The 27712-nt window shown below is 38.8% G+C and overlaps 2 protein-coding genes across 4 annotated transcripts in view; one reads left to right on the top strand and one right to left on the bottom strand.

Annotated features, from left to right (window-relative positions):
• The first annotated feature begins 897 nt into the window (after window positions 1–897).
• Window positions 898–4241, top strand: LOC138753834 (homeobox protein engrailed-2b-like). Its single transcript, XM_069917284.1, has 2 exons — window positions 898–1399; window positions 3925–4241. The coding sequence occupies exons 1-2, from the start codon at window positions 898–900 to the stop codon at window positions 4239–4241; spliced, it is 819 nt and encodes a 272-aa protein (XP_069773385.1).
• Window positions 4242–12850: 8609 nt separating this feature from the next.
• LOC138751884 (protein canopy homolog 1-like) overlaps window positions 12851–27712 on the bottom strand; it is a 104344-nt gene continuing 89482 nt past the window's right edge. For 2 of the 3 annotated variants that reach the window (XM_069914781.1, XM_069914779.1), the window contains exons 3-5: window positions 15363–15569; window positions 14938–15034; window positions 12985–13121 (exon numbers count right to left, since the gene is read on the bottom strand). In XM_069914781.1, coding sequence (XP_069770882.1) covers window positions 13078–13121; window positions 14938–15034; window positions 15363–15569 — 348 coding nt within the window. In that variant the 3' untranslated portion in view covers window positions 12985–13077. Of the gene's footprint in view, window positions 13122–14937; window positions 15035–15362; window positions 15570–27712 lie in introns of all 3 variants that reach the window. The other variant, XM_069914780.1, reaches the window with a different exon arrangement.

Genomic DNA, 27712 nt, shown 5'->3' with positions numbered 1-27712 from the left:
GCTGGAGGTTAAAATGACTGATGAATTAAAGCGCTGGCGTTCGCTGAGTGTTTGTGGGATCCTTTTTCGGTGCGGTGGTGCCTTGCAGGAGGGAGTACTGCCGCTTTAAGCGAGGAGGGGGAGAGATGCGAGTGGCGCGGCGTTATCCTCTAATCCAAGTGTCATCGTCATGTGGTGAAATCTCCTCCCGTTTATTGGACGGAGGCACGTGTCTAGGATCCCGGGGACCCGCGTCACGTGACCGTCTCTATTAAAAAAAGAACAAAAATCCAAGCGCAGTGAAAGTATTTCTGAGCAGTTTGCGGCGTCCTTTAATTTTCATAACCCTGCGTGAGTGCGTGCGAGAGAGAGAGAAGGGAGACGGGGAGAGAGAGAGAGAGAGAGAGAGAGAGAAGGGAGAAGGAGAGAGAGAGAGAAGGGCAGAGAGAGAGAGAAGGGAGAGAGAGAGAGAGACTGTCTCTCCCTGTGCTATTGCTCAAGACGAGGGGCGAGCGGCAGGTCGGGGGAAAGGAGGGAGGGGGAGGAGGGAGAGAAGAACCTTGAAAAGTGAAGCCCGCTGATTAAATGTGGACCATGGATACCTGAGTGAGGAACTGAGGAAAGGAGAAGTATGATTATCCACCCCTAAACCCAACGAGCAAAGGGAAGCAGACAGGGGGGAGGGGGGGGGGGGAGACGTTAAAGGCGGAGAGATTGATGCTGGCAAGACATTAGAGGAGGGACGCTTAGGGAGAAGTAAAAGGCAAAGATCTGCTCTCCCTCTCTCCCTCTCCCCCTCCCCTCTCCCTCTCTCCCTCTCCCTCTCTCCCCTCCTCAAACCAAGTTGGATATACTGAGTACTGAGTGAGCGAGAGTGTGAGAGGTTCGGGGACTACAGTTCCGAAGCGTTCACACACTATGGAAGAAAATGATCAAAATAACCATCAAGTGGACAATCTGGAGTCGAGCAACGAGTCTAACCGAGCCATCATGCCGCTTCTCCAGGCGCCGGGCAACCAGCTCCCTCACCGCATCACCAACTTTTTCATTGACAATATATTGCGGCCGGACTTCGGCAAAAGGAAAGACGGGCACCGTGATCAGAGCCACGTCCCTGGGAGGGAGAACGTCAGTCCGTCGGCTGTGGTGTCCGGCCTGAGCGGAGGCAGTGCGCCCGGAGTGGGAGGAGGTGGTGATGGTGTCGGTGGTGGAGGAGGAGGAAGGACTCCACCGAGTCCATCTACCCCGGCCAAGACACGAGATGTGGCGGGAGAAGGAGCACTGAGGAACGGCGAGAGCGCCGAGCACTCCCAGGGCTCGGATTCCGACAGCTCCCACAGCAGTACCAACGCAGTTTCCCAACCCATGCTCTGGCCTGCGTGGGTTTACTGCACTAGATACTCGGACAGGCCTTCTTCAGGTGAGGGACCACAAAAATAAAACCACTCTCCGTTAGGTTTACATTGGAAAAAGGGGCTTGTGTTAAACTTTTAGAAGACGGATAGCCCAGGGTTTAAAATAACACAAACATCGGTTAGTTTAATCTTGCAAACCTAAACCAAATAGATCGCTTTCCTTGTGGCATATTTTAAGGGATTTAATGTGTATATATAGAATGAATGGGAGGAAAAGTTTCCCAAAATAGAAAACAACAGGGCGATTGCCTTGAAAAATGTTTCTCCAAACGTGTTTTGATTTCTGAAATAACAAAAGACTAATCCACATACACGTGGGATGCACATAACAGACATCAGTATTTATGATCTTCAGTCGAATCGAAACCTCTTGGTCCTTTTTTTCAAAGAAGGGAAGTGGATGCTAAACACTCCCAACTCGACATAATCTACTTCGAATCGGCTTTCGCTGTTTTCCCGAAACAATCTGAAGGCCATATATTCAAGTTTGGAAAGATTGCAGGCACGGGAACTGTCTGACGCGATGAACGAGTCGCTCCAACTGTTTCCCGGGGCGAGTTTTGGTGGTAACATTTTTTTTCAATAGCGCGCCTATGGGGTAAATTATCTCAAGATCCATTGTTTGAAAGAGAGCCCATCCATTGTTAGAATAAAATGGACGATAATTTCGTGCTTTATATCTCAAAAGTAAGGTGGATTTTTAAAGGATAAAATATATCTGTTAATTATTAGGATCTGGAGAGTCTTACTCCATCGCTCTCGGATGTCTCTTTGTTGACTGGTATTTAGCATATTTTTGTCAGCGAGCTAGGCCTCGATCGGCTTCAGACTTGCAGTTTACGTGGAGAGAATACCCGAGAGTGGAATTGGCAGAGAATATTAAAACGCGAACAGTAACATCGTGCTCAACCTGCTGTTTTGAAATCAGATTTTGAAATTTGGTAACGTCCAACAAAAAATTGCAAGCTCAGCCCTTGAAAGACATGACCAACAATTCACCGGAAATAACAGAGGTTTGCCAAAAACATATAAATATAATTCCACGTTTATTTGGGGGAGTTGATTCTATAGAGGGGGGACATCAAATAATATGTTCAATTCATCCCGAAGTTAGATTGTCAACGTTTTTTTAAAAAAAATCAGTCATAACTAAATGGAGGTTTTGGAACACGGAGTTAGTTTAATCTGCTCGAAACTCTATGGAGCTGTTTGATTTTTACGATCTATATTTTATTTTGCCCAAGCAGTTGTTTCCAATTGAGTGTTCGGTATCATACTTTTTGAGGACTAGGCGGGCAAAACATTAAAAATTTAACTGACCTTCCACTGGATGATACACAACCACACACACGGGTATCGGCCCACTCTCCCCGGCACCGTCGCACTTTCTTCTAACGCTGATCAAAGATTTGCCCTTTTTTTCTTGATCTTTACAATTTACCAATAAATAACATTTTTAAATGTATTTTTATTTGCAACAACAATTGAGGAAGAAACTTGTGAATTTGAGACCCATAGATGTTAAGTGTGTCTTAGGCGTTGGTTAGTATTTTTACTTTCAGTGTTTTTATATATATATGTATATAATTCCGAAACTTTCAGGTCCTCGGTTCGGGGGGCGGTAAATATGTCTTCTGTCATTATTGCAAGGCCTTTATCATATATTTTCAGTTTGTTCCTTTGGTGGCATTACTAAAAGGCCGCTCTTTTAATTCATTGCTTTCTAAAGTTTTCCCCTTTCCATTTCAATTTCACTTCTTACACAAGTAAACATTTATCCTGCTTCTCTACAACTCACAAACTTTGCATGACACATCGCCACGTCCAACCGTTACTGCACATCTTTTAACATAATCGCGCCACTCACGTTTACTCAGTCTTCACCCCCGCCATAAAACGCACGCAGTGAGGCAACCGTGTGGGTGTGCGCAACATTTTGCCTCTTTTCTCGTCACTTCATGAATTGCGCGTGAATTATAGTCATCGTCCCAATTGCGGTATTTTACAAGTTTGGATAGCTGTACAATCTAGGACTAGATAGAGATACACGAGCAATTCCAACTTCTGGGGCTAATTGTAACGATTGTTACTGCAGAGATACTGTATTTAAACAAGTTGTGGGTCACGCTCCTACCCATCTGTAATGAATTGTACGCACGGACTACACCGAAAAATGTCATCTCTTGCAACGCATTACAAATATACAAGCCTCCGTTAAACTCCCTGATGCACATCACTTGCTGAAAAGTACATTCGGGCATTTTTCGGGGTGGAAATATTTACCAGTTAATATTTCTATTAGAAAAGACAGAAATGATTAAGGACGCGAGAGCCAAGAAACGGTTTCATTTCATTTTAAGTTTTGGTTTATCTTTTCCAAGTAATAAATGTCAGGAGGAAGAAAAAATGGCACCTGTATTCGTGCCTGTAGGATTTTTTTTAAAAAACGACAGTCTGGGCTTTGTCTGATTTTTTAAAAATAAAATCCCACTGCATTTTTTTTTGTAATACTGTTTCATTTTCATTTTAGGTCCCAGGTCCCGCAAACCAAAGAAAAAGACTCCCAACAAAGAGGACAAGCGACCGAGGACAGCATTCACTGCCGAGCAATTGCAGAGACTGAAAGCCGAGTTTCAGACTAACCGCTACCTAACCGAGCAACGCCGACAGAGCTTGGCTCACGAACTCAGTCTCAACGAATCCCAAATCAAAATCTGGTTTCAGAATAAGCGAGCCAAAATCAAGAAAGCTAGCGGATCAAAGAACACACTGGCAGTCCATTTAATGGCGCAAGGACTTTATAACCATTCCAGCACGGGGAAAGACGACAAGGAAGAAAGTGACTAGCAAAGATTTAACAAAAGTGCGAAAAATTACAATGCAATAATATAAGGCCAGTGTATTGAGAAAGAGAGAGAGAAAAAGATACCAGCATAGTTTTTAAAAGAAATGAAATTGTATGAGATATTATTCCGCAATATTCTGTGTATATAATTCAGGTAAGGTCTTGTAAAAAAAACTGAAATATTTCAATATATGATGAGATATTGTTTCTGGGATTTCAGAAGCTACTTTTTTTTTGCCGTGGATTTTGTTTGTTGGTCACATTTTCTACCAGGCGCCGACTGGATGCTGCAGGCGCTCGGTAAACAGACTAACGTGAAATTTAAACCAACCTGCTGAAGTCCAAAGAATTTTCCTGCTGTTGTTTTACAGAAAAAAAATGTTAAATTAAATAAATATCCAATGTTTGATTCTAACACAAGGTTTACAGCCTTTTTTTTTGGAGATTTTCTTTTTTTTATAAAGAAAATAACAAAGAACTAAATAAGGGTGGTGGCCAGGCAAAATTCACTCGAGCGTTACATCAGCTTTTTCTGACGAGTAAATATCAGAGATGGAAGCCTTTTCAACGTCAGGGACTTCACTGAGGCTCGGATCATTGGGGTGTGAGGAAAGGTCAAATTTTGTTAACTGTGTGGACATTTCTAAATCATCCTGTGGCCTCGATGAAACATCCCGAGGCGCGGAGAATGAAAGGAGACAACTTTCCTTGGTGCATTTGTTTTGCTGAAGTTTTTTTTTAATTGGAATGTTATACAGTTCAGACGTTGCAAGCGTTGGACCAAACTCTGAGAACAGAGAAGTTAAAACGAAATTATTTTAATTCTTCTAAAAAAAAATAAGCGGCCTGGGTGATTGCAGGGGAAGGCACTTGGGTTAATAAAGTGTTCAGCCGATTAGCTTCCGCCTCTGGAGCGCCTTCCTGCGGCAGATGAGAGATGAGAGGGGTGGCGGGGGGGGGGGGGGGGGGGAGTGAGAATGAACGTCTCCAAATGTCAAGTTCAACTGAGAATTTGATTCACAAAGCAATCGACCAGAAATTTCTCCTACTACTGTTAAAAATAGTGAATTAAAATTATTTATGCATATATATTTTATATTTTGAACTCTCTTTTTGGAATTAAACCCATAAATCATAAACAACACAGAAGGGGCCACTTACTTTGCAGATGACTAACCGGAATGGGAGCATTTTCTCCCTTTCTCTCTCTCTGCCAGTGCGCTTGTACGCTCCGATTGAAAGGCACCGTCACTGTGGTTGTAGAAACACCAACCCGTTTCTCGTACATAATCCGTCCTAAAATTTGACGCAATCACAACCTCGCGGATATATAATTTTCTGCGGCATTGCCCACGTGTCCTGTATCCTGTCTTACACGCACAAAAAAAAGTGCAAGTAATTTTGCAGTAATTTTCAAGCCCTAAGGGAGAGCGTCCTTTCTTGGCAAAAAAATAACATGTTGCAAGTTTTCAAGTGCATGGGACCAGGGGGAAAAAAAGCACTTCAAGGCCACATTCTCTGCTCAACAAGCTAAAAATATCGAAAAGAAAAAAGGTAGGCTTCCGAAAACATGTTTTTTTTTCTGTCACGCAATTATCCAAACGATTGCAATATGCAATAAAAGAAGACCTCTTTTCCAAAGATGCAAGCGTCCCAATTATGTGGGGTCCGATCCAGTAAAAATTGTTAAATAATGAGGTGCGATGTTGAATTTATAGCACAAAGGTCACAATTTATGCTACCGGTGTTTATGTCAGTTAAGTTACATTTATAGTTGCAGTGTGTAGTGAAATCAGCCAATAAATGCACCCAAGCGCTGTAACATATCTTTTCTGATTTAAAAAAAAATATTGTTGGCTTTTATGCAGCCAGCGTTAGTACAGAACACACCGGATAACCATTGTTTATATATTTCTAAAAAGAGCGCGAGTTTAGACTAGAACATATACATGGCTAACTGCCTGGGAACTGGAGGAACTGCAAACCGTGAATGAATTATTTAAATGCAAAGAAAGGAACTAAACTGTGTATTTCTCTCTCAATCTTAAGATCGCATGTGATTTTATTTATTTTATATTAAAACAGTGGAAATTTTACAAATGTATCTAAACATAATTCATTCAAAATTCGACTGTACGAATGTTTTGTACCTAACATGAAGTAAACAATTGCACACTCCAAGGGCTTTTTTTCTGAGCTCGAAAAGAACACATCTCACTTTAATGGGTTTAATAGCAATTCAAGTTATTATCAAACTAATTTGTTTTGGTGCCGTTCGATGAAAACGGCGCGCAATCATTGGACCTTTTCACTGTGAGTCTGAAATGTTGTGGTCGTATCTAATTTAGAACAAATATTACTCTGGGAGGCTCGCGATAAATACCAGGAGAAAGGTAGCAATGTCCTCGTCTTCCGCCGAAAGGGAATATTTTAGTTAAAATTACAGTTTGCTTATCCATAAATGCAGCATGACATTTAAGGATTCGGTTTTTTTATTATCAGTGCAAGTAAAAATTCGGATTCTCCCCAAATAGCCAACAGTTTGAAAAGAAATAAAAATTACACGCTTAAATTACTGATTTTGGCGCCTTATTGTGTTCCGGCAACTAATCGAAAACAAGGGCATAGATTAATTCATGAAGTTTCTATTTAGAAGTTGCAATACCTTCATGAATGATTCAGCTTGATATTGTATTACCAAAAGTGAAAGAATTTGTGGCAGACACGCAACTACAGATCTTGATAAGCACCAAACTAAAAAAAAAGGGTGGGGGGGGACTTCCCTACAAAAACAGAAATGATCAACAGCTTTTGCTACATAATCTAGAACATACACGTGTCTGAGCCGAACACTATAATTATGTATCTCAAAACGCAGCGGGAAAAGGAGTTATGATTGGAAAGGCGAGGTGCGAGGAACTAGATTAAAACTTTCGCGATGTTCAAACCTACATGGGAATCAGTCGTTTAATATGCGGAACACAACCCAGTTTGGAAACGGAATCAACTTCTAATGCAACTTCTTAACCAAGAAGGGTGAAAGAATCTTAGAATGGTAATAATACTCTGCACCCTGACCAAGCAAGGGGAACTGATTCCAAGGGAGTTCTATTGCAAGCGCCTGAGCAGGTCCGACTAAATTCGACTGGCTGCTGTTGAGATTTTCTGTCATCTGTTCCAATATGTCCTCAAATCAAAATCATTTGGTATTTTTTTAAACTTTCGGAATCATTAATGGTTGTAACACGTGCAGTTGGGCGAAAAATCATCGCATCGTTTCACGGAATTCAAGCGAATGGATACCAGGATCCTGAAGGATGCACTCTGGGAAGAAAACCCCGTGTTCAAAGCCCAGGATTCGCGCCGCTAAAAAAAATTGTCACAAGGTTCACTCGTAGCCAAAATGTTCTCACTCGTCGCCAAAATGACTGGTACGGATCACTGTGCCGTTAGTATACCAGGCCTTGCTTTGAATTCAATGAGAATTACAAGCAAACTAAATAGAAGTGAATGTAAATGTGGAGGTCAGATCATTTAAGGTCATTCAACAGATTCATTGCTAATTTGTACTCGTGTAGTTTTCGAGCCCTATAATCAATTGCTCTTTAACTACGCTTTAAATCAGAAAAAAATGACAATATAAGTAAATATAGGCATTATGTTGTGATATTTTAGAAAATTATAATTATTCTGAATGGTTAAGCCTCTCGAGGTTTCTTTCAACATAAGTAAATAGTCGTTGGAGGAAATTGAAGGGAAGCAATATTAATTACAAATACAGGTTCGAGCAATTTAATTCGCTATCTCTCAATGTCCCAAATTACCTTATTTGTTTGATAACGTGAAACGCGGAAGAACAGAACATGCTTTTGTTGTCAAGATAACGGCCTGGCATTCAGCAAGTACTGAAAAGTTAGGGAGATTGTGGATTTAACAGTAACCTCTCATTTTTCCCCTTGGTTACTGTACAATTACTAAAATGTGCACCAGGTGGGTGGGGGGGTGGGAAACAACAAAAACTGGTTAATGGGGGAAAAGGAGCAACAATTGCCAACTGGGCGATTTATTGCAGCCAGTTCAGACATTTATACCGACTTTATTATAACAACAGCACATTCGAACGAGTTTAAAAGAAAATATTTTATTTAAAAAAAACCTCAAGCGGCAGAACATGTTTAAAGTTAAACATTTGCAGCATATATTTGGGCAACTTTCTTGACGTTTAAGAAGCAGACAATGATCTAATCCTTCAACAGTATGCCTTTAGCCTTTCATAAGATTATTTTGAAAATACATTTGCCGCCCACTCCCCAAAATATTGTCTGGTTTTTAAGTAGGGGATTTAAAAAAAGAACTAACAAATGTTAGCAATAGCCAAAGAGAAAACTTAATTGGATTTTTTTCTCGGTAAACAAGTCACTGAGAGGGCAAAAAGGTGAAGACGCTTCTGTTAAAGGTTTTAAAAAGGTGTGAAGTAACACAGCCGCTGAAGTACTCAAGAATGTTTTAAAAAAAGGCCTTTGCGTATTCCTGAGTACTGCAGACATTTAAAAAAAACATCCCAGGAATGAAAATGAAAGAAAATTTCCCATTCACGGAATGCCATTATTAGCAAAATACACGTCGTTTCACTTCTCTTCTCTCTGACATCGGAATACTGTGATTTTAAAGAAAAAAAAGATTGATACTTATTGTAACGCATTGAAAATAAAAAGATGCAATACAAATATTCAATAGCACATGGTAATGATTTATTTCTAGCTGAATGAGAGACAGTGACATATAAAGGTTTTGAAATAATTTGCTAATTGGATCTTAGAAGTTTCATCCATCTCCATACCCTCATAAAGAATTCATCAATTGATTTTATTTTGAGAGTTATCTACGGTGGTAACAAATCAAGCTAATATTTGGATAAAATGTTGATTTATGTCAATGCGGGAAATAGCGCAACGGCTCAGATAGCGCTTATTCCAAAGATTTGAGAATTTCGCTTAAGTTTAGAGGGGAGGGAGAAAGAACAACATATTTACATCTCAAACTTCAATTTGCATTTTGTAATTCATGTTTAAGTAATCCAATTAATTGAATCAAATGATGTAGCATCCCCATTTATGCACTTACCATTTCAAACTTCCCAGAAAACTTTGGTAACAATTGTGAAACTTTCTTCAGTCGACGACTTCTAATTATGATTTTTTTTTAAATAAATCCGCGCGGCTGTGAATCATATTTGATGCAATTAATTGTATCTAAAGAAATGGCAAATCTATTGAAACTGTGTTTCGATTAATAACTTTAAATATCCCTTCCTTTTGTTTGGATTGAAACAGGAAGTTCTATCTAGCTAAATGTTCTATTTACAATGGGGCGACAACGTAAATAAGAGCTTTCTCTTTTCTTTTTAGAAAACGTCTTAGTACCTTTGTTTCCTCCCTGGAACGTCATTAAGTTCCATTTGTTTCTACCTGTCTCTGCTAAATATAAAGACTGGGAAACGTTACAGAAAACATCAGACAAAAGGAGCTGTCAGGCCGGAGCATTTCCCAGCATTGACCTGGTATCAAATGCTAAAGAAGTAATCTGCATTTCTATTCTTGCTCAGCTTGTATGTGGAAGTAACGCCCAATGGTCACTGCCTTGATGAGCCTGGTCCTGTACAACTGGGGAGCAACTGTGCCTCTCAGACACTGTGAATGGGAGTCTGCGGCCGGGAAACCGGGGTGAAGGTCAAAGCTTCTGCCACAACTGCAGGTGGTTCGTTTCCTCTCTGTCCCAAATCATTCGCGCCTCTGAGTAAAACTCGCAAACTTTCAGACCATCTCATCAAACGGTCGAGATGACACTCTCCCATCAAAACCCGTTTTTAACCAATCAAGAGAGGAGCTAAAAAAAAAAGGGATTAACCCCCGGTGACTTTACAATTAAGTATTGCAAATGGCGGGTGGGTAGTAAATGTATCGGGGAAAAGTTCCAATTTAAGTATCTTTATCCAACGTGTTTATACCGCAGAGTGAACAGCATTATAAACTAAAGCTTTATGAAGTCGTATATTTTAAAGTGGCGAAAAAAGGAGAAATTAAGTCGATGAAATGTACATGGGGGGGGGGGGGGGAACGACTGACTAGCTGCCTTCAACACAAAAGAGACCCCTCCCCCCACAGTTATTTCACCCATAGTTTTTAATGCTTCCTTGTCCAACTTGAATATGCAATGAAGCTCCAGTCTTTTGTGGCGGAAATATAATTAAACTGGTGAAAGATGTAAAAGTGGAGAATAGGGATGACATCAGGCCGATTTCACACTTGGCACTCGGATGGCAGGACCAAGCCAGGCTCTTGCCATGCAACACAGATCAAAGCGAACTGCCACCACCAAAAAGGGGAAGGGGGATTTAAGTATGCTAATCCCCAGGACAAATATATTTTAATCTTGTTAGAATACAAGTTAATGCTGCGGCTCAGAGGCTGAACTTTGTCAGACTGTAGAGAACCACTTTGCTGCTGTTCTGATTGAGGTGGACCTCCTGGTTCAATGATATTGCATTTAGGTAATTTTACAAAATGCTCCTTCATACAGACCAGGCTAGTGCAAAGAAAATACTCCCTCCCTTCCATCCAAAGCCTTAGCAGCTGTGTCACTGACCTTGCTAAGCTCCCCTACCAAGGCGGATAGGAGCAGGAGGAAATGAGCATTTATCTGTCCAGTTTTGTTGATGACAAACTAAATCCATTCCACTAATTTTACATTGAGGCGGACCATTGATCGCGCTGATTGGTACAATGGTTAATGACAGTTGGTGTTGTAGTTATAGAAATATAGTCTGCATCAATGGATTCGGAAAGGCAAGACGCTTAAAAACACGCTGCTGTGTTGAGATTGGTTGGTGCAACGTGCAGTCCAGAAACTAAGTGCAAATACAAGCCGTTACCAAGTGAACCAAATTATAATATTCAAACCTCGACACTCACGAAGAAGCTGCAGTCGTGTTAAATGCAAGGAACTAGTTGTCTGCAGTTACCAATAAAACTTGTTCGTTTGCTTGGCAGAGGTGCGAAGGGTCGGGGTGGAAATCTGCCCCTCCGAACTCGAACGTTACCACCAGTATCAATTTCTTGTTAACCCCTAGATCATTCGTGACCATCTGTATCGCTACAACCAGTCAGTAGTGAAGGTTGTGTAAGATAGGACATTTGAAATTAAATTCGGAATTATGATGAACGAAGGCAAGGAGAGAGCTTGTTTAAAAAAAACGCAATGGTTAAATCCCCATCTAAAAAGGCGCGTCGTGAAATTGAATCTCCACGAGTTTACCCTTCTCAGCAGGACTCTGCATTGAATTACAATTATACGATCTCTGCTTAAGAGAGAGAAAAAACTTGATCAGACCTTCACACAATCAATGAAGCCGTGCACAATTTGAGATATAAACGTGGGAGGCTGACAAAAAGTTTATACTTTGCAAGGGAGAAAAAAATATCCACAACTTCTATAATGAGCTAATCAGGGCCGCTTCAGCTTTTCCTTTGGTGGTTTCAAAATTAGAAAGTTCCTTTTTCTACCGGTCATTCTCTGGGACTTTGACCTCATGACCATGATGCAGTTCAGCATTATAAAGAAACAATTATTGAGCCCATGGCAGAAGCTCCTGGTAAAGGAAACTTTGGTTTCACTAAACGAAAATGAAAACCTTCAGCATTGCTAAAAAGTCGTCGATTGAAGTTTACAATGTCGCCGACGTTTGCATATTGTCCTCTTATTGTAATCAACTGAACAGTCCATTTATAAATCACAGCAAACAATGAGAAGCTGGAGGGACTCAATGGATCAGGCAGCATCCACGGAGAGAAATGGTCACTTCACGTTCTGTGTCCAGACCCTTTGTTATCACTCCTACTAAAGACTTGAGCACGACTGAAAAAAAAACTTGGAAAGAAAGTTTCATACTTACAATGATCATTTTAAGGAATAATTTATAAAAAAAAAACCCTTTACAGTCAAGAATTTGAAAGCATATGGTATAAAAGGTTGCCTGTAGAAATAAACTAATATTTGGTAGTCTATTGTAATCATTACTTCTCCCCTTGGGGTGGAAGGGGAAAGAACAATTTTCATATATATCATTTGATACAGGAAAGTAGTCGACACAGATAAACAGGTACAAGTTCTAAGCCCGTTATGGATCTTCAATGAAGCATTATTATCATTCATAGAAATTGACTTTTTACTGTCATGTACAGATAAGAAAAAAAGGAACTTTAACTCAGAGTGAGAACCATATTTATAAAATCCTGTACGACTCCCCTACTGAAAATTCAGATGGTACCTTTTCAGGACACAAATAAGGAAAAACAAAAAAGTTACAATTTCATGGAGAAAAAGTTGTCAACCTCATGTTAATCAATGTTTTATACATGTAAAAGTCAATTCAAGGAATTAGTAAAACTTAAAACAAATTCACATATTTTAAATAAAAAATTATTTGCAAGTATTGAAACATAATATTGAAAATAAAACAAAATAAATCAGAACACACTATTTGAACTTAAAAGGAAAAGTGGTGTGTTTTATTTTGTTTTAAGCTAAAAAAAAATCTACCTGAAAATGGGCATTAATTTAATACAAAACACCTTTAATAATTTTTTAAAATATATTTTAATCAATCATGAATTATCAAAAGGTACAGTCATAATGAAAATATCCGAATCAATGGTTTTGTGGTTCTTGGATAGAAGATATGAGCAAATTCAGAGCAGCAGTGTTGGTCCAGTGTAGATTTCCCAGCTGTTGATGCAGACATTCAGAACTTCCCATTTCCAGCTTGATTCATACCAATTCTTATAATTCAGGGTGGAGAGTTTGTACAGACTGATCACAAAACTCTGATGTGTTGGGAGGGAAAAATAAATATTTTATTAAACAGAATAGTTCAACATGAATATTTTAAAAGCTAGTTATATTTTTAATATCTACTCTCAGTGCAAATCCACAATATCTCAGTAAGATCAAAAGGAAGACTGCTAAAACAAAATTCAACACAAAACATTAATCGCCAACGGAAAAGGTCAGCAAAATTGATTACAAAGCAGCTTTTTTTCTCCAAAAGAAAGACGTTATTATGTTCTGTGTTTTGGAGCACCTCTGTAGTATTAAAAACATTTTAGTTTTCTTATACTGAAGGCAAGTACACACCTGAAATCTGGAGAAATTTAGAAAATCAAGGTGAATTTAACAATATAGGAAACCATGTACATATCTAATTAGACTAAAAACAGTGGCAAAACTCTAAGTACGTTATGATAATTCCAACATTCAGCATTTTATTATTATGCAAGGAAATAATGTATTATAGATGCAAGTATTACACTGAAGTAAACAACTCTCTCTATTCAATCCCAATTAAAAGGGCAATTTAAAACATCTATAGGTCTTGAGATCAGTTACATTTGATTTAGAATATTTCTGTATATTATTGCAGTAAGGCAAACACCTTACAGTTTTGATTTCACTCAAGCAATTTTCTTTTATATGGACCATTTTGGGCATTTAAAGTTGTACTTCAATTTTAAAAAGTTGCAACTACTTAAATTTTCTCAAATATTCAAAAGCCATATTATGTAAAATAATAGAATTCCACCTGGGAAAGCACATTGTATTCTGCTATTCCTATATGCAAGCTTATTAAATGTAGTCGAGGCACAAAATGAAGTTCACTTGAGAAAAGTACAGAAATAAATCCTAACCCAACTTAGAAGATCAGACTAGATTTTTATACATTTTGACTACAGGATCTAAGTATTTCCATAATTTTTGTGAGAATACAAAACTAACTCAGAAACAATGAAAATTTAATTTTTGAAACTTGAACTACATGAAAAGTTATTTTTCATCCTCAATAATGTTTAGATTTTATTATTATGGCTCAAAAATATACATCAATTCCTTACGTTCTTAAAAAAGAGCTAGAAACACTGATATGAAAATACAACAATAATTTAAAAATTTCAATTCTTTCAAGCTGCACAATTTCTGAGCATTTTTCTTCATTCTAATGGAGTAGTATGGATCATCAGTCAAAATTATGCTGCAAAACAAAACTGAAATAAAATACTGACACCAGAGAAATGTCTCCAAGAATCAGGAAAACCAAACAAGCTTTTGGGTTACATTACTTGATGTATGATGTACACCATCATGCAAGTAAAACATGGTTGAAATTAAAGGTTTGCAGCCTGTAATATTAAGATAGATCACCTTTTCATTATTACCAATGAAATGTTAGCTATTAAAGATGGATTTTAATCAAAATAAAATTGGGATTTTAGCCACTCATTCCCTAAAGAATCTCATTTCAGCTAAGGGGATTTCTAGCAAGCAGCTTTTCTGAATACTAATGGGAACCAGTTATGAACAGTAGAATAAACTTAGCTGAACATTGTTTATGTACAAAGGAGCAAACTAAATACAATGCAAGAAAATCAAATTTTACGCTGTATATTGAAGAGAATAATTGATAAATACGAGCAACCACAAATAAAATTAAGCAAAACTAAAATGCCAAATGGCACCACGATAACAAAAAAAACTTCCTTTGCAAATAACAACCCAAGATTGAAGAGAGGCCCCCTCACCGAACATCAAAGCGGCATGGTAACATGAAATGGAAAAAGAAGCCACATATTAAGTCAGACACAATACCTGATTTTTCACTGCACAGCTTGTCAGCCACATGGTCTACCTCATGGGTGAACATGGAAATGATTTCATCTTCATATTCTTCCACTATATTTTCACACTGTGAGATCAGAGTTGAATTGGAGTGTGTGTTACAGTTCAAAACACAATCAAAATGAATGTTCATCATCTAGGCATGCATAACTCTGGGTCCTCTTTGTAACTACTGTGATTTTCTGGTTCCTCTTTCCCACTAGCTTGGCAAAATCATTTGAGTACTTCGACAATTTTAAAAAAACATGAAAGAAGTATGAGCTAGCTAAATACAATTTGATTAAAAGGGATTTTTGGGCTTAATTTTGTCGATTTTCAAAACCTTAATCGCGTAATTCTGAATGACAATTTTGTAAGTTCTGGTGCCCTCTGTTGTAACACAAAATTATTCTTACCACAAACTTTAGTGATTTTGAATTTTCAGGATCAAATTTGAAATTCTTGAAATCTACTGAACCCATTTTCTCAGTATCTCTTGGAGCAAATCTCATGTAAGTCCTCTTCTGGGTTTCAGGATCCACATACAGTGCATAATCATCCATGTTCGAACAAATAGTTTCAAAAAGTTCAAGTAGATGGGTCTCAGATCTTGCATATGGAATCTGGAGGAAATCAGCAATATGAATATTATAGTATGCATCCTTTAAAATCAAATTTAAGGAGGGCTTAACAATGTAATTCTGAAATGTGAAATACACAATTGTTGTTTGTGATTGCTGTTCATTATATATACAATTTTTACTCTTGAAAACAACTACACATTTGGCAAAGACAGAAGGAAAGAAAGCACCTTACTTTAGCAAATTAAGTTAGTGGACTACTATATCCAGTTTGCTCACATGACTGGTAAGTCCAGACGTTGTTCAGCAGCTGCTTAATCCTTCCTCAGGATTCAGAGGGGGAAAGCAAGGCCCACAAAGTTAACATCACTCGAGTCTATAGTCTCAGTTTTCATTTCCTGGAGTTAAAGCTGCTGGATTGTCTCTCATCTCCTCCCCCTTCACCAAATTCAAGAAAAAAAATCCCTGACAACACCTATATTCCTAGAATGGATTGCTACAACGAGAGCACAAGAGGTCAAAATAGGCCTTTCCCTTGGTAACTGGACAAAAAGTTTTAACTGTCTAGACAGGTCAAGGTGCAAAATGTGCCCCATTGCTATCTCCGGAAGGGTTTCAATTGCAGCCAAGTACAGGGTAAACAGCAGAGATACATCCACAGGCCTTTGCCAGTCCCTCCTTCCACCCTCTACTGATCAAAGAAGGAAGTTTGCATGACAACCAACAGTCAAAGGGCTGAATTGCTGGATGAACTCGATTTCAGCAATGGAGATATGGCCAGATTCCATTGTCTCCTTTCAGACACAGTATGGCACCTTCCGGTCCCAGTGATTACATTATGGATGCATTTTCACATAAGCAGTTCGTTCACACAAAAGATTTCTCTTTGCTTCATTGCCATCTGATCACAAAGCAAATACATCAATGTTTCAACCTGCAGAATTTTACTAACTATGTAACCAGCTCAGATATTTCCCCCATTACACCCAGTTGATAGAACTTTACAAGAATAAGGTAAAATAATCGACACTGAACTTTTTTTTGCAAAATTTTGAAAGATATATAGGCATTTGGTGAGATTATATAAAGGCAGGCACATCAATGGCTTTTATTCTACATCTACTTAAAACTACCACAATACTGAGGCTGTTGTGGACAACATCAAATTCTCCAGTGACTTTGTAACAAATCTACACAACTAAACACCAGGTAGGAGAGAGGAGCTTTTTCTTAAAGCAGTCATAGGAGCTTTAATGCATCATATTCATAAAAAGCATTTCTTGATGTGGAAGTGGGAAGTGGGGGGGGAGGGGGGGGAAGAAAAAGATACCACCTTGCAAATTGTATTGCCATTGAAATAAGAACGAAGAGACTGCCGTCATTAAAACATTATGGAAGAGAATCACAACCAATTGTCCCACTGTGTTTTGGACAAAAATTTCTCAATTTACTTAAAAAAATAAGACATGCTCTCCAAAGAGGTGATAAAGATGAAGTACATTAGATTTTCAAATCTTGAGACACACAAACATGGATTCACACCTTCAGAAGAGCAAAAGCCTATGTACAGATGCACGTTTCTTTTAGTGCTAATGAAAATGCACACCTGGAGAATTTAATGAAAAAAGATTGACTCCAAATAAGATGGGGAAATAAGGTGGCGTTAGAAATCTACAATGCGAAGTGGAGTAATGAAAAATAATATGTACAAAATGCACACCAATTGATGAAACTTATTTAGATTCTCACTCAGCACTTATTTGTAATTTAGTTTTAATGAATAGAACTTAGTCACCTGATTGGTAAACGACTGACGTCACAAACATTGCATCTCAAATTCGAAAAAGTTAAAGCATCTTATTTGTTTTGTCCAATTTATAAAACCAATTGGTTTATATTACAAATGTATGCTGCAAAATTTAATTCATCAGCAAAAATAATCAAATTGAGATAACATACGAATTACACATGGCGATCCAAAGATTTATTCAAACAGCTTTAATGCAAATGCAGTGTTAGACACGTCAAATCAGCATTATCTCTTGCAAAGGGCTAAATAAAAAATACATATCTACATTATTCCTTTAGATGCTCATGTATTAAAAGCAAATCAAAAATAAATGAACACAGATGAAGCTCAAAATCTGAAATTTAGAAAAAGAATTCTCCAGCATTTTCTGTTTTTATTTTACATTAAAGCCAGATTTTCACCTTTAAGTTTGCTGTAAACTTGCTGCTTTTTTTTAAAAAAAGGTGAAAGTTTGTGTTAAAATTTCTGGTTGCTCAACCAAAGGCCGGGGTGACACATTTATTAAAATCTCAGACTGCATTTACTTTAATTTCTGTAAAGTCTGTTTTAAATGTACTAGAGTGTTACTACATTAATTATAATTAAGAAGCAGATGTGTGAAATTTGGTTGGAAGATAAATTAAAGCTGTTTACACCAGAAAACAAATCTCAATGCTTTGAAATACGAACCAGTGAGGTCCAAACAAATCAAAACATATTGCTCATGGCTTACAGAGTAACTGTCAGATGTCAGTCTTAACCCTCGAGCCACCTTTTAATGAAACCCCTGAAGTCAATTTTTTTTTAAACTGAAGGTGAACAATAAAATTCCGTGGAGTATACTTGACGATTTTTCAGCGACTAAGCGTTAATATTGGTCACAAAGAATCATGGGAACACCATTCTGTCACGTAGTCAAATATAGACTGGTGTGTCAAAGCATGAGGTGTAATGAGAATGAAAAATCTACAACTTAATACAAAGTGATAAAAGCCTATAACATTTGTAGTTTCTCGTTCAAAGATTTCACAATCTTTGAACACGAAACTCCTTTAAAAATAAAAAAGTAAAAGTGAGCCTACAAAAGTAAAATTACATTATAGCAATCATAAAAAAATTTTTACAAAGGAGACACTTTAATTAGGAACCACAGATTTATGAGGTTTAGCTAGTTAAAGAGATTAAATATTCAGACAATATACACTGTGTTATATTAAACTGCGATAATTAGCGGCATTTTGTTTTTCCATGCCACGATTGTAAAAGTTGACAGAAAAAGAAACTTTTAAGAAGTGCCAGTTGTACACAGTTTCTGTAAAGTTGAAGTTTAAAATATTCTACGCATTTTCCCAAACCTATTGCAATAATACCATTTGCACTGAAGGACACAGAATTTTCTCAGAGCAATGGGTAAGTGCCATCCAGTTAATTATATGTTTATTTAAAGCAATTTGCAAGGACAACCATGCAATAAGCATATACAATTAGGAATAGCTTATATTTTGACTAAACTGTATTGTCCTTTATACAAACATTAAAGGATTCTGCTCCAGACCACACATCATTTCTTGCCATACAGGAGTAAGTGACCGGTTTTCAGCCCAAGGTTATGCAGTTCTCAAATTAATACTGGAAGGATAGCTTTAACACCAGCAAGCAAACTTGTCATTTCTTCTCTATGCCTTTTCCGTTTTAGCAGACCTGGAGAAGGCCTTTTATTTTCTTGCTGAGTCTCTTACACAAATTTGAAATCCACCACCTTTAAACAAATACACGAATGACACTAACTGTGGTTGCAAAGGAAGTACACCCATTGATTGAGTTCAATATCCATGATATTACTAATGCTCTTTCAAGTGCACTCATCAAAACAGAACAATGATAATTGCTGCAACATGTCTAGCAACAGCAGACATTTTATAGGATCTTCTTGGCCAAGACGGCACAATTTGTATTGAAAATAGTCAGCTATTTAAAAACAAAAGTAACTTGATTTCATGCCACCTAAAAAATAGTACCATCACCCAAAGCAATTAAAAAAAAATTAATAGGTTACATAGCAAAAGAGGAAGGACTTCAAAATCCATGACCATTTAATCTGGATCTTGCTGAAGGTAAATTAAATCAACAACTTAATTGTGTATAAAGTGGAAACGGATTATTTGAGAGGGAAGGAAGTTCATGAAAAGAGGGAATATGCTGATAAAAATGTCTTTCCTGAAACACCATACACTGGAATGCAGAGCTGCCAGTTCTTCCCCTCTCTTTACCAGGTTCCCGTAATGGTTACCACATCCCAGACACATGTTTATCCATGTCCCAAGTTAATCGGCCTTGCATGAAAATCATCAAACATTGAGTAGGCACAATTTAAACCAACAATGCTTTTTTGCTTCCTGCATTTCTCCTATCCACGAAACTTTCTCTCACCTTCCATACCAATTTCTGCAAGGGGTGCCACCCCTCACCAATCTAGTTGAAACCCATCCATGTAATGAAATGGAAAATTTTGAACTTGTGAGAAAGCAAAGGGAACTCTGTTATTTAACAATAAATGTTTAAATTTGATATAATGCAGCTGCAAGAACAATCAGAGATTTGGTATTGGAAAACTCGGGTGCTTCATCAGCCCCTTGATCATTCAGCATTTGACTCACCATTGTCCCAAACTTCATAAACTCATTGGGTTTTGTTTCTGCATTTGACAAAAAAAATCATGATCCTACTGTGCAACATCTACAAGGTTAAATAAGCGTGCATTATTAGGGGCAATATCCAATGGTATAGAAAAAAATCAGCCCGTTTGATTTCACCGAAGACCTGAGGATGTCAGTATTGGAGCTTTACCGTATCCTGCAATAGGCGTCTCATGCCCTAACTCCTTACAACTACCTACAAGGCACAAATCATGTGTGCGATAGAATACTCACCAAGTTCCTGCAGGGGTAGTACACCCGTTGAATGAAAACTTCAAAATTCACTTAAATCTGGGAGGGTACCATAAGATCGGAGAATAGCCAACGTGACTCTTGTTCAAGGAAAAAAAACGAGGAGAGGGGGAAGACAACGTGTCAGTTGGCTGTTGCGTCGAAAAGAAAATATGGAATGAATGGGTACCTATCGAGCTAGAACAATGTAACTAGTGGAGTACCACGGGGATCAGTTCTTTTCCCCCACTTGCTTATTATTTGCATTAAATGATCTGCAAGGGCTTCCAGGTTTGCTCATTAAAAAAAGGGGGATTCTGCAAGGAATGAAAATTTGGCAAATCCAGTTTAACATAGGAGGGAGAGATTATGCACGTTCGTAAGAAAAATTAAAAGGTAGATTCTCTAAATAGGGAGAGGCTACACATGAGAGAATTCATTAAAATCTAAATGTTAGAGTGCAAAAATTTACCAGGCAAGTCCACCAAGTTATTAAGGTAGAAAGCTGCAAGTTGGCTTTTACTGTACAGGGGCTGGAGTTTAAGAACAGAGAGATTTTGTTAGACTTGTTCAGGGTGCTGACGAGGCCTGCAATAGTGCACAGTTTTACATAAAAGAAAATGCTGGAGCACTGGAAGCAGTCCAAAGGAGATTTACTAGGCTAATTGATGGACGATAATGTTATGCTATCAAGAGAGGCTTTGGTCTTTATTCCTGAAATTTCAGAAGAATGAGAGGTGTTTGAATACATGATTTGGACAAAAATGTAGACAGGCTGATGTGCAAGTTTGCAAACAAAAAATGGTGGAATTACACTGAACAAACTTCAGTTGCATGAATATATAAATCTTAAACAATGTTACTTATTTTCAGTCATATTCTTTGAAAATTTTTAACTGTTGCTGCATCTGCAGGCTCCTCCCCCTCCAAAGGGGCATCTGAAAGATAAACAATAACATTATATAAACCCCCTCCCCAAAATTTACAGATAAACCCCTACTAATATAGTTAATAATATACCAATAAAGAAATAGACTCCCAATAGGCAAAAAATAAGGAAGCGCTTAAAGAGAATTACCCCAATGGCAAGCAGCATCAACCAACTCTTCATCCTGGGCGATGCCATTTTTATTCAAACACAACTTTATTCAAATAGCTGCTACGAGCAAAGCACAACCAAGGCACTCTGCTGGTTGAATATTTGCTTCTGTCTTCACCAAAGGTTTATGTATTAATTCAGAAAACATTTATAATTTAAAAATTCAATTTTTTTTATTCACATTTATTTTAAATCTATTTATTTTCATCATTTTTTTTTTGCCGGTTGCTTGAGGTTTCCGGTTGCTTGAATTTGGGATAACAGGTGTTTTACTGCATTTTGTTATCACACCCTTACTTATATACGCAGTATTTCTTCTACCATTGTTGTTAGGTGAGGAGGTTGGTAGTTTCAGTCTCTCTCCCCTTTTTCTTGAATAATGTGGTCATATTTGCTATGTTCCTAACCATGTGAATAATTTCAGAACACACAGAAATTCAAAAGACGTTAACTAGAAAACCCACCAACTCGACAGCCAGCTCTTTCAAAACTGAAAAACTCATCAGATCCTTGGGATTTATCAACTCTCAAGCATACCAGTTTCTTTCCTACTATTTTTTTAAAAACTAAACTTAGTTCTTTCAGTTCTTTATTTGCAATACTAGCTTTTGATTCTCCAATACAAGTGACAGGTTTTGGGCATCTTCTTCCGTGATTACAATAGTAAATTGGTTGTTTAATTCCCCAGACATCTCCCTATTCCCCATTATAATTTATCCTGTCCATAAAAACTCTGACCAGTCCTTTATAGTCCATTCTTTGTCCATAAAAACTTTGCCCATACTTGTCCATAAAAACTCTGACCACTTGTCCATAAAAACTCTGACCAGTCCTTTATAGTCCATTCTTTGTCCATAAAAACTTTGTCCATACTTGTCCATAAACACTCTGACCAGTCCTTTATAGTCCATTCTTTGACCATAAAAACTCTGTCCATAAAAACTCTGACCAGTCCTTTATAGTCCATAAAAACTCTGTCCATAAAAACTCTGACCAGTCCTTTATAGTCCATTCTTTGTTTCTCAATCATTTAATTTCATATTCAATCTTGTCTTTCTTTAGCAATTTCTTGGTTCTCCTTTGCAGAGATTTAAAATGCTCACTATCTTCAGATCCATTGCTATTTCTGGGTACTTTATTAACCTCTTTCTTGGATGTAACTCAATTTAAAAATTTCTCTTGTCAGCTACCGATGAATCACTATTTCCTGTAGGGTTGTTATGTCTTAAAAGAATACATTAGTTTTCCAAATTATGATTTATTTCTTTAAATGCTTTTACTCCCTGACAGGTACAATGACGAACTTCATACAAAGTGTAGGAACTGTCAGTCCGATAGATGGATGATGGATGGATGATAATTTTAGACTTCTTCCAGAGTTAGTTAATTTATCAAAATGTAGTTTTATTTTTCTGTACAAACTCAGCAGGAAGTTTCAAAGGTTTTCCTCATTAGTATTAACTTACTTGTCTTGTAACATTCCATTTGCATAAATTAGAAATATGCAAGATGGATTATGAGGGATATAGAGAGAGCAAATGTAGATAGGCTTTTACCACTGAGGGGGGAACATTAGGGGGAACTTCTTTACAGAGAGTAGTGGGAGTGTGGAACAAGCTGCCAGCTGAAGTGGTGAAAAGGCTCAATTTTAACATTTAAGAAGAATTTGGACAGATCAATGGATGGGAAGGGTATGGACTGGGTGCAGGTCTGTGGGACTAGGCAGAATAATGGATCTAGAAGGGCACAGACGAGAAGGGCAGAAAAGCCTTGTTTCTTTTTGCTATACTGTTCTATGGTTCGATGGATGCAGAAAGAGCTGGTAAGGGTTAGGTTGCATTACTTAAGAATCAAGCTGGCAAAAGAAACAGCAGTTCTGGAAAACATTCCATAAAGAAGGCATTACAAATTTGTAAAAGAGCTTCTGTGGCTTTTAGCCACGACTCACTTAGTTGCCATTTGCCTTTGATTCAGAAGATTGCACATTTCGTCATGGGATCATGGTCCTATTTGACAAACATGATGACTTGACTGATAGCTCAGATATTGAAATGTACCCCCTTACAAAGTATTTCAGTACTTTTTCAAGTTACATGAATAACTTCATATTACGGTAAAATTGGTCATATGGTGGTTGTCTAAGGTTACACAGGATCTAGATCACCTGGGAATGCCAGATGAAGTTTAACTAAGAGAGGTATGTTGATGGATTTTGAGAAGTTAAACCAGGTCAGGATATACACAGTGAATGCATGACCTTGGTAAGTATTATTTAACAGCAAGATCTTGGAAGGGGTGACATGAGTAGACAAGAGTGGTGAAGAGAGGTTGTGGTACGAGCATAGAACCTGGATCAGTAGAGCCCAGAAATGGACACTTTGCCCCACAATGTTTGTCCCAAATTAAACTAAAACTCTGCTGCTTCCACATGAATCATGCAGTAAAACCCCTGGTATCCGCCACCTATGAGGATTGGTAGATGCTGGATAAGTGAATTTTCCACTCGCTTGAGATTGCCAAAACTAACAGTGAGGTGCACCAATTTTAAACTTCCATATTTTTTTACCCATTTATTTTGCACAATTTTTTTGCCGGTTGGTTGAGGTGACTGGTTTCAACTCCAGATTACAGGGTTTTACTGTATTATGCATGTTCATCTTCATCAGCTTCAGCATTGAATACAAGAGTCAGAGTTTTAGAGCATAGAAACAGGTGTTTTGGGGCAATGACCATTCCACCAAGTTGTCTAGCCAAGCTGGTCGCATTTGCCTTTATTGACCCATATCCCTCGAAACCATTCCTATCCATGTCCCATGCCTTTTAAATAATGCAATTATACTAGACTCAACTACTTCTGGCAATTAGCGTAACATATTTTCCACCTTGTGTGGAAAAGGTTGCCCCGCAAGCCCCTTTTAAATCTTTCTCCAGTACATGAATTGGGACGCGACATTAATGTTGTTCATATCAATGTACTTGGGAGTATTGTTTACATATATGGTTAAGCTAGCAAGAGGGCACAAAAAAAAGGTTCTCAGGGATGTTTGAAACACACACTATTTTTTGCTACAGGAACTCAATGGGCCAAGCAGCATCTGGGGGTGCGTTAGGAAGGGTCAACATGCTTCATCAGTGTTGATTGTGGAGAGGGGAGATAGCCAGCACAATGAAGAGAGAGTGGGAAGAATGAGATAGGGGCTAGTACATGATTGGTGAACTAAGGAGGGGTGACGGATGACAGATTTAAATGATTCCATCTGTTCTCACTTGTCCTTCACCTCTCCCCTAACAGTTCATGTGATTATGTTTTTCACTTATCAGATTCCACCACTGGTATCCTTTGTTCCTCCACCAGCTGGTTCCACCTTCACCCTCCCAGACCCAGCCTGATCCATCTGCCCTTTTCTTTCTCTCTGAAATCTATCAATCATCTGCCTCTGCCTCCCCACACCATCTCTCACCCTCCTGACCCAGCTCCACCTGTCCATTATCCTAAAAAATTATGAGGGGTATCGATGGGTACGTAGTCAGCCTTTTTCCTCGGATAGTGAAATAGAAAACAAAGGGACAAACTTTAAAGGGAACTCGAGAGACACACTTTCCACACAGATGATGGTGGGTGTTTGCAACAAACTGCCAAAGCAAGTTTAATTATAACGTTTTAAAGACTTTTGGAGAAATAGTTGGATAGGAGAGATTTAGTGAGGGCCAAATGCAGGCAAATGGAATGAGTGGAGATGTTCACATTGATTGGCATGGGCAAAATGGGCCAAAAGGCCTGTACAACTCCACGAACAACCACTTATTTTAAAACATTTTCAGGCCATTATTGCTACTTGCTATTCGTGAGACTTCACTATTCACCATTTGGGTGCTACATTTTGTCCGTCACTTCAAAGAATGACTCTCCCATCAAAATTGGATTCGTCTGCCTTTGTGCAGACAGTAATGTAAATTTAGACCATTTTATAATGAAAGATGCACTATTGCTAACTCCATACTGATATTGACCACACAAAAAAAAATCCACAATGAAGATTTGTTTCATGAACAGTCTCTCATGATAGCCCTTAGCAGAAAGAAGAAAAGACCTGTGTAAAAATTAACTGTTTCTGCTACTTCATACAGCACAGAAATGTGCCCTTTGGCCCACCATGCAAATGCCAAACACCCGCAATCCATCCACATTAATCCCATTTACCAGCATTTGGTCAAAAGTCAAAAGTCTTGGTGATTCAAGTGCTTGTCCAGATACTGGTTAATTGGTGCAAGAGTCTCTGCTTCCATCATTTAAAATGTCTCAAAATGAAACCTGATGTAAAAAACACTGCTTGGATACATCTGCAACATTCCTTCTTTGCGACCTGTTTGCTGTTATCAAATACCAGCGTTGTCTCCGCTCCATCCTGAACATTCATTGGAGCGACTTCATCCCTAACATCGAAGTACTCGAGATGGCAGAGGCCGACAGCATCGAATCCACGCTGCTGAAGATCCAACTGCGCTGGGTAGGTCACGTCTCCAGAATGGAGGACCATCGCCTTCCCAAGATCGTGTTATATGGCGAGCTCTCCAGTGGCCACTGTGACAGAGGTGCACCAAAGAAGAGGTACAAGGGCTGCCTAAAGAAATCTCTTGGTGCCTGCCCCATTGACCACCGCCAGTGGGCTGATATCGCCTCAAACCGTGCATCTTGGCGCCTCACAGTTCGGCGGGCAGCAACCTCCTTTGAAGAAGACTGCAGAGCCCACCTCACTGACAAAAGACAAAGGAGGAAAAACCCAACACCCAACCCCAACCCACCAATTTTCCCCTGCAACCGCTGCAACCGTGTCTGCCTGTCCCGCATCGGACTTGTCAGCCACAAACGAGCCTGCAGCTGACGTGGACATTACCCCTCCATAAATCTTCATCCGCGAAGCCAAGCCAAAGATACTTGTGAAGTTAATTTGATAAAAAAGTTCTTTTTTATTTCCAAGAGTTCTGAATCTGCAGGGGTCATTTACTGTATCGGTATTCCCAATGCAGCATCCACTACATCAGGGAGACTGGACAGATTTGGGAGAAATCACTTTGTTGAGCAACTTTGTTCTGTACACTGCAACATCAATGACTTCCCAGCCAATCACTTAAAATTTCACACGGCATTACCACTATAACATGTCTGTCCACGGCCTCATGTGCTGCCAAGGGCACAGACAAATTGATAGAACATTGAACATTACAACACAGTACAGGCCCTTCCTCATACCCATAACCCTCTTTTTTTTTTTACATCCATGTGTCTGCCAAAGAGACTTTTAAATGTCCCTATTGTACCTGCCTCCACCACCCTCCCTGTCCTTGCTTTCCAGGCCCCAACTACTCTGTGTGAAAAAGAAATGCCTCTCATGTCACCCCTAAACTTCCCTCCCCTCACCTTATACAGATGACCTCTGGTGTTTGCTATTCCTGTCCTAGGAGAAAGGTGCTGTCTGTCCACCCTAGCCATGCCTCTTATGATCTTGTAGAACTCTATTAAGTCGCCCCTCATCCTTCTTCACGCCACAGAAAAGTCCCAGTTCTGCTAACCTTGCCTCATAAGACACTTTCTCTAATCTCCCCTATACCCTCTCCATAGCTTCCGCATCCTTCCTGTAATGAGGTGACCAGAACTAAACCAATTCTTCAACTACTCCAGCTGCCATTTGTTTCTTTACCTCATGATAACAACTCTTTGTCATTGAGCCACATGGCACATAAATACAGCTCTCAGCCCAATAAGTCTGCAACACCCACTGAACATTTTACATTCATCCCATTTCACTCACCACGCATACTTCTCCATGGATTGTCACCTTGTCATGGTGGAGAAGCCTGCGTGGTCCTGTGATCTTGAGAGTGATGCCATCTGGAGCGACGCTCCTGGTAGGTTCATGACTGTGAGGTCCCTGACAAAGAACAATCCAACTAAGTTCTCAATGGTGGAACAGGCAAAGTTACTCTGAAGACTCAACAGCTGTGAATGTGGACGAAGACTGCAACAAAACCATCAGCTCCAAGTGTCATGGTTTCATGCCATTGGAATTAGTTGTTTGATTTATGAAGTATCACGTGCTTCTTGGAGTGCAGCATTAAACAAATACTCGCACAGGCATCTTCGCTCTGTGGATCAACGGAATGAGGGCCGTCATCCTTGATGACGAGGAATAGTTATGATGATTCTACCCCCGATTCTACCCCTCTCCTACACGAGGGGTAATTTACTCTCACCCTTTAACCCATCCACCCACACTTTCGAATTTAACTCCACATTGGAGTGAGCAACAATTAAAGGAACAACACTTTATATTCTACCTCGAATGTCTCCAACCAGATGACATTAATATCA

Source organism: Narcine bancroftii, chromosome 1 (genome assembly GCF_036971445.1).
Source record: "Narcine bancroftii isolate sNarBan1 chromosome 1, sNarBan1.hap1, whole genome shotgun sequence".
In the NCBI taxonomy this organism is placed as follows: domain Eukaryota; kingdom Metazoa; phylum Chordata; class Chondrichthyes; order Torpediniformes; family Narcinidae; genus Narcine; species Narcine bancroftii.
The sequence above is the reverse complement of the archived record's forward strand: the minus strand, read 5'-3'. Positions and strand labels throughout refer to the sequence as shown.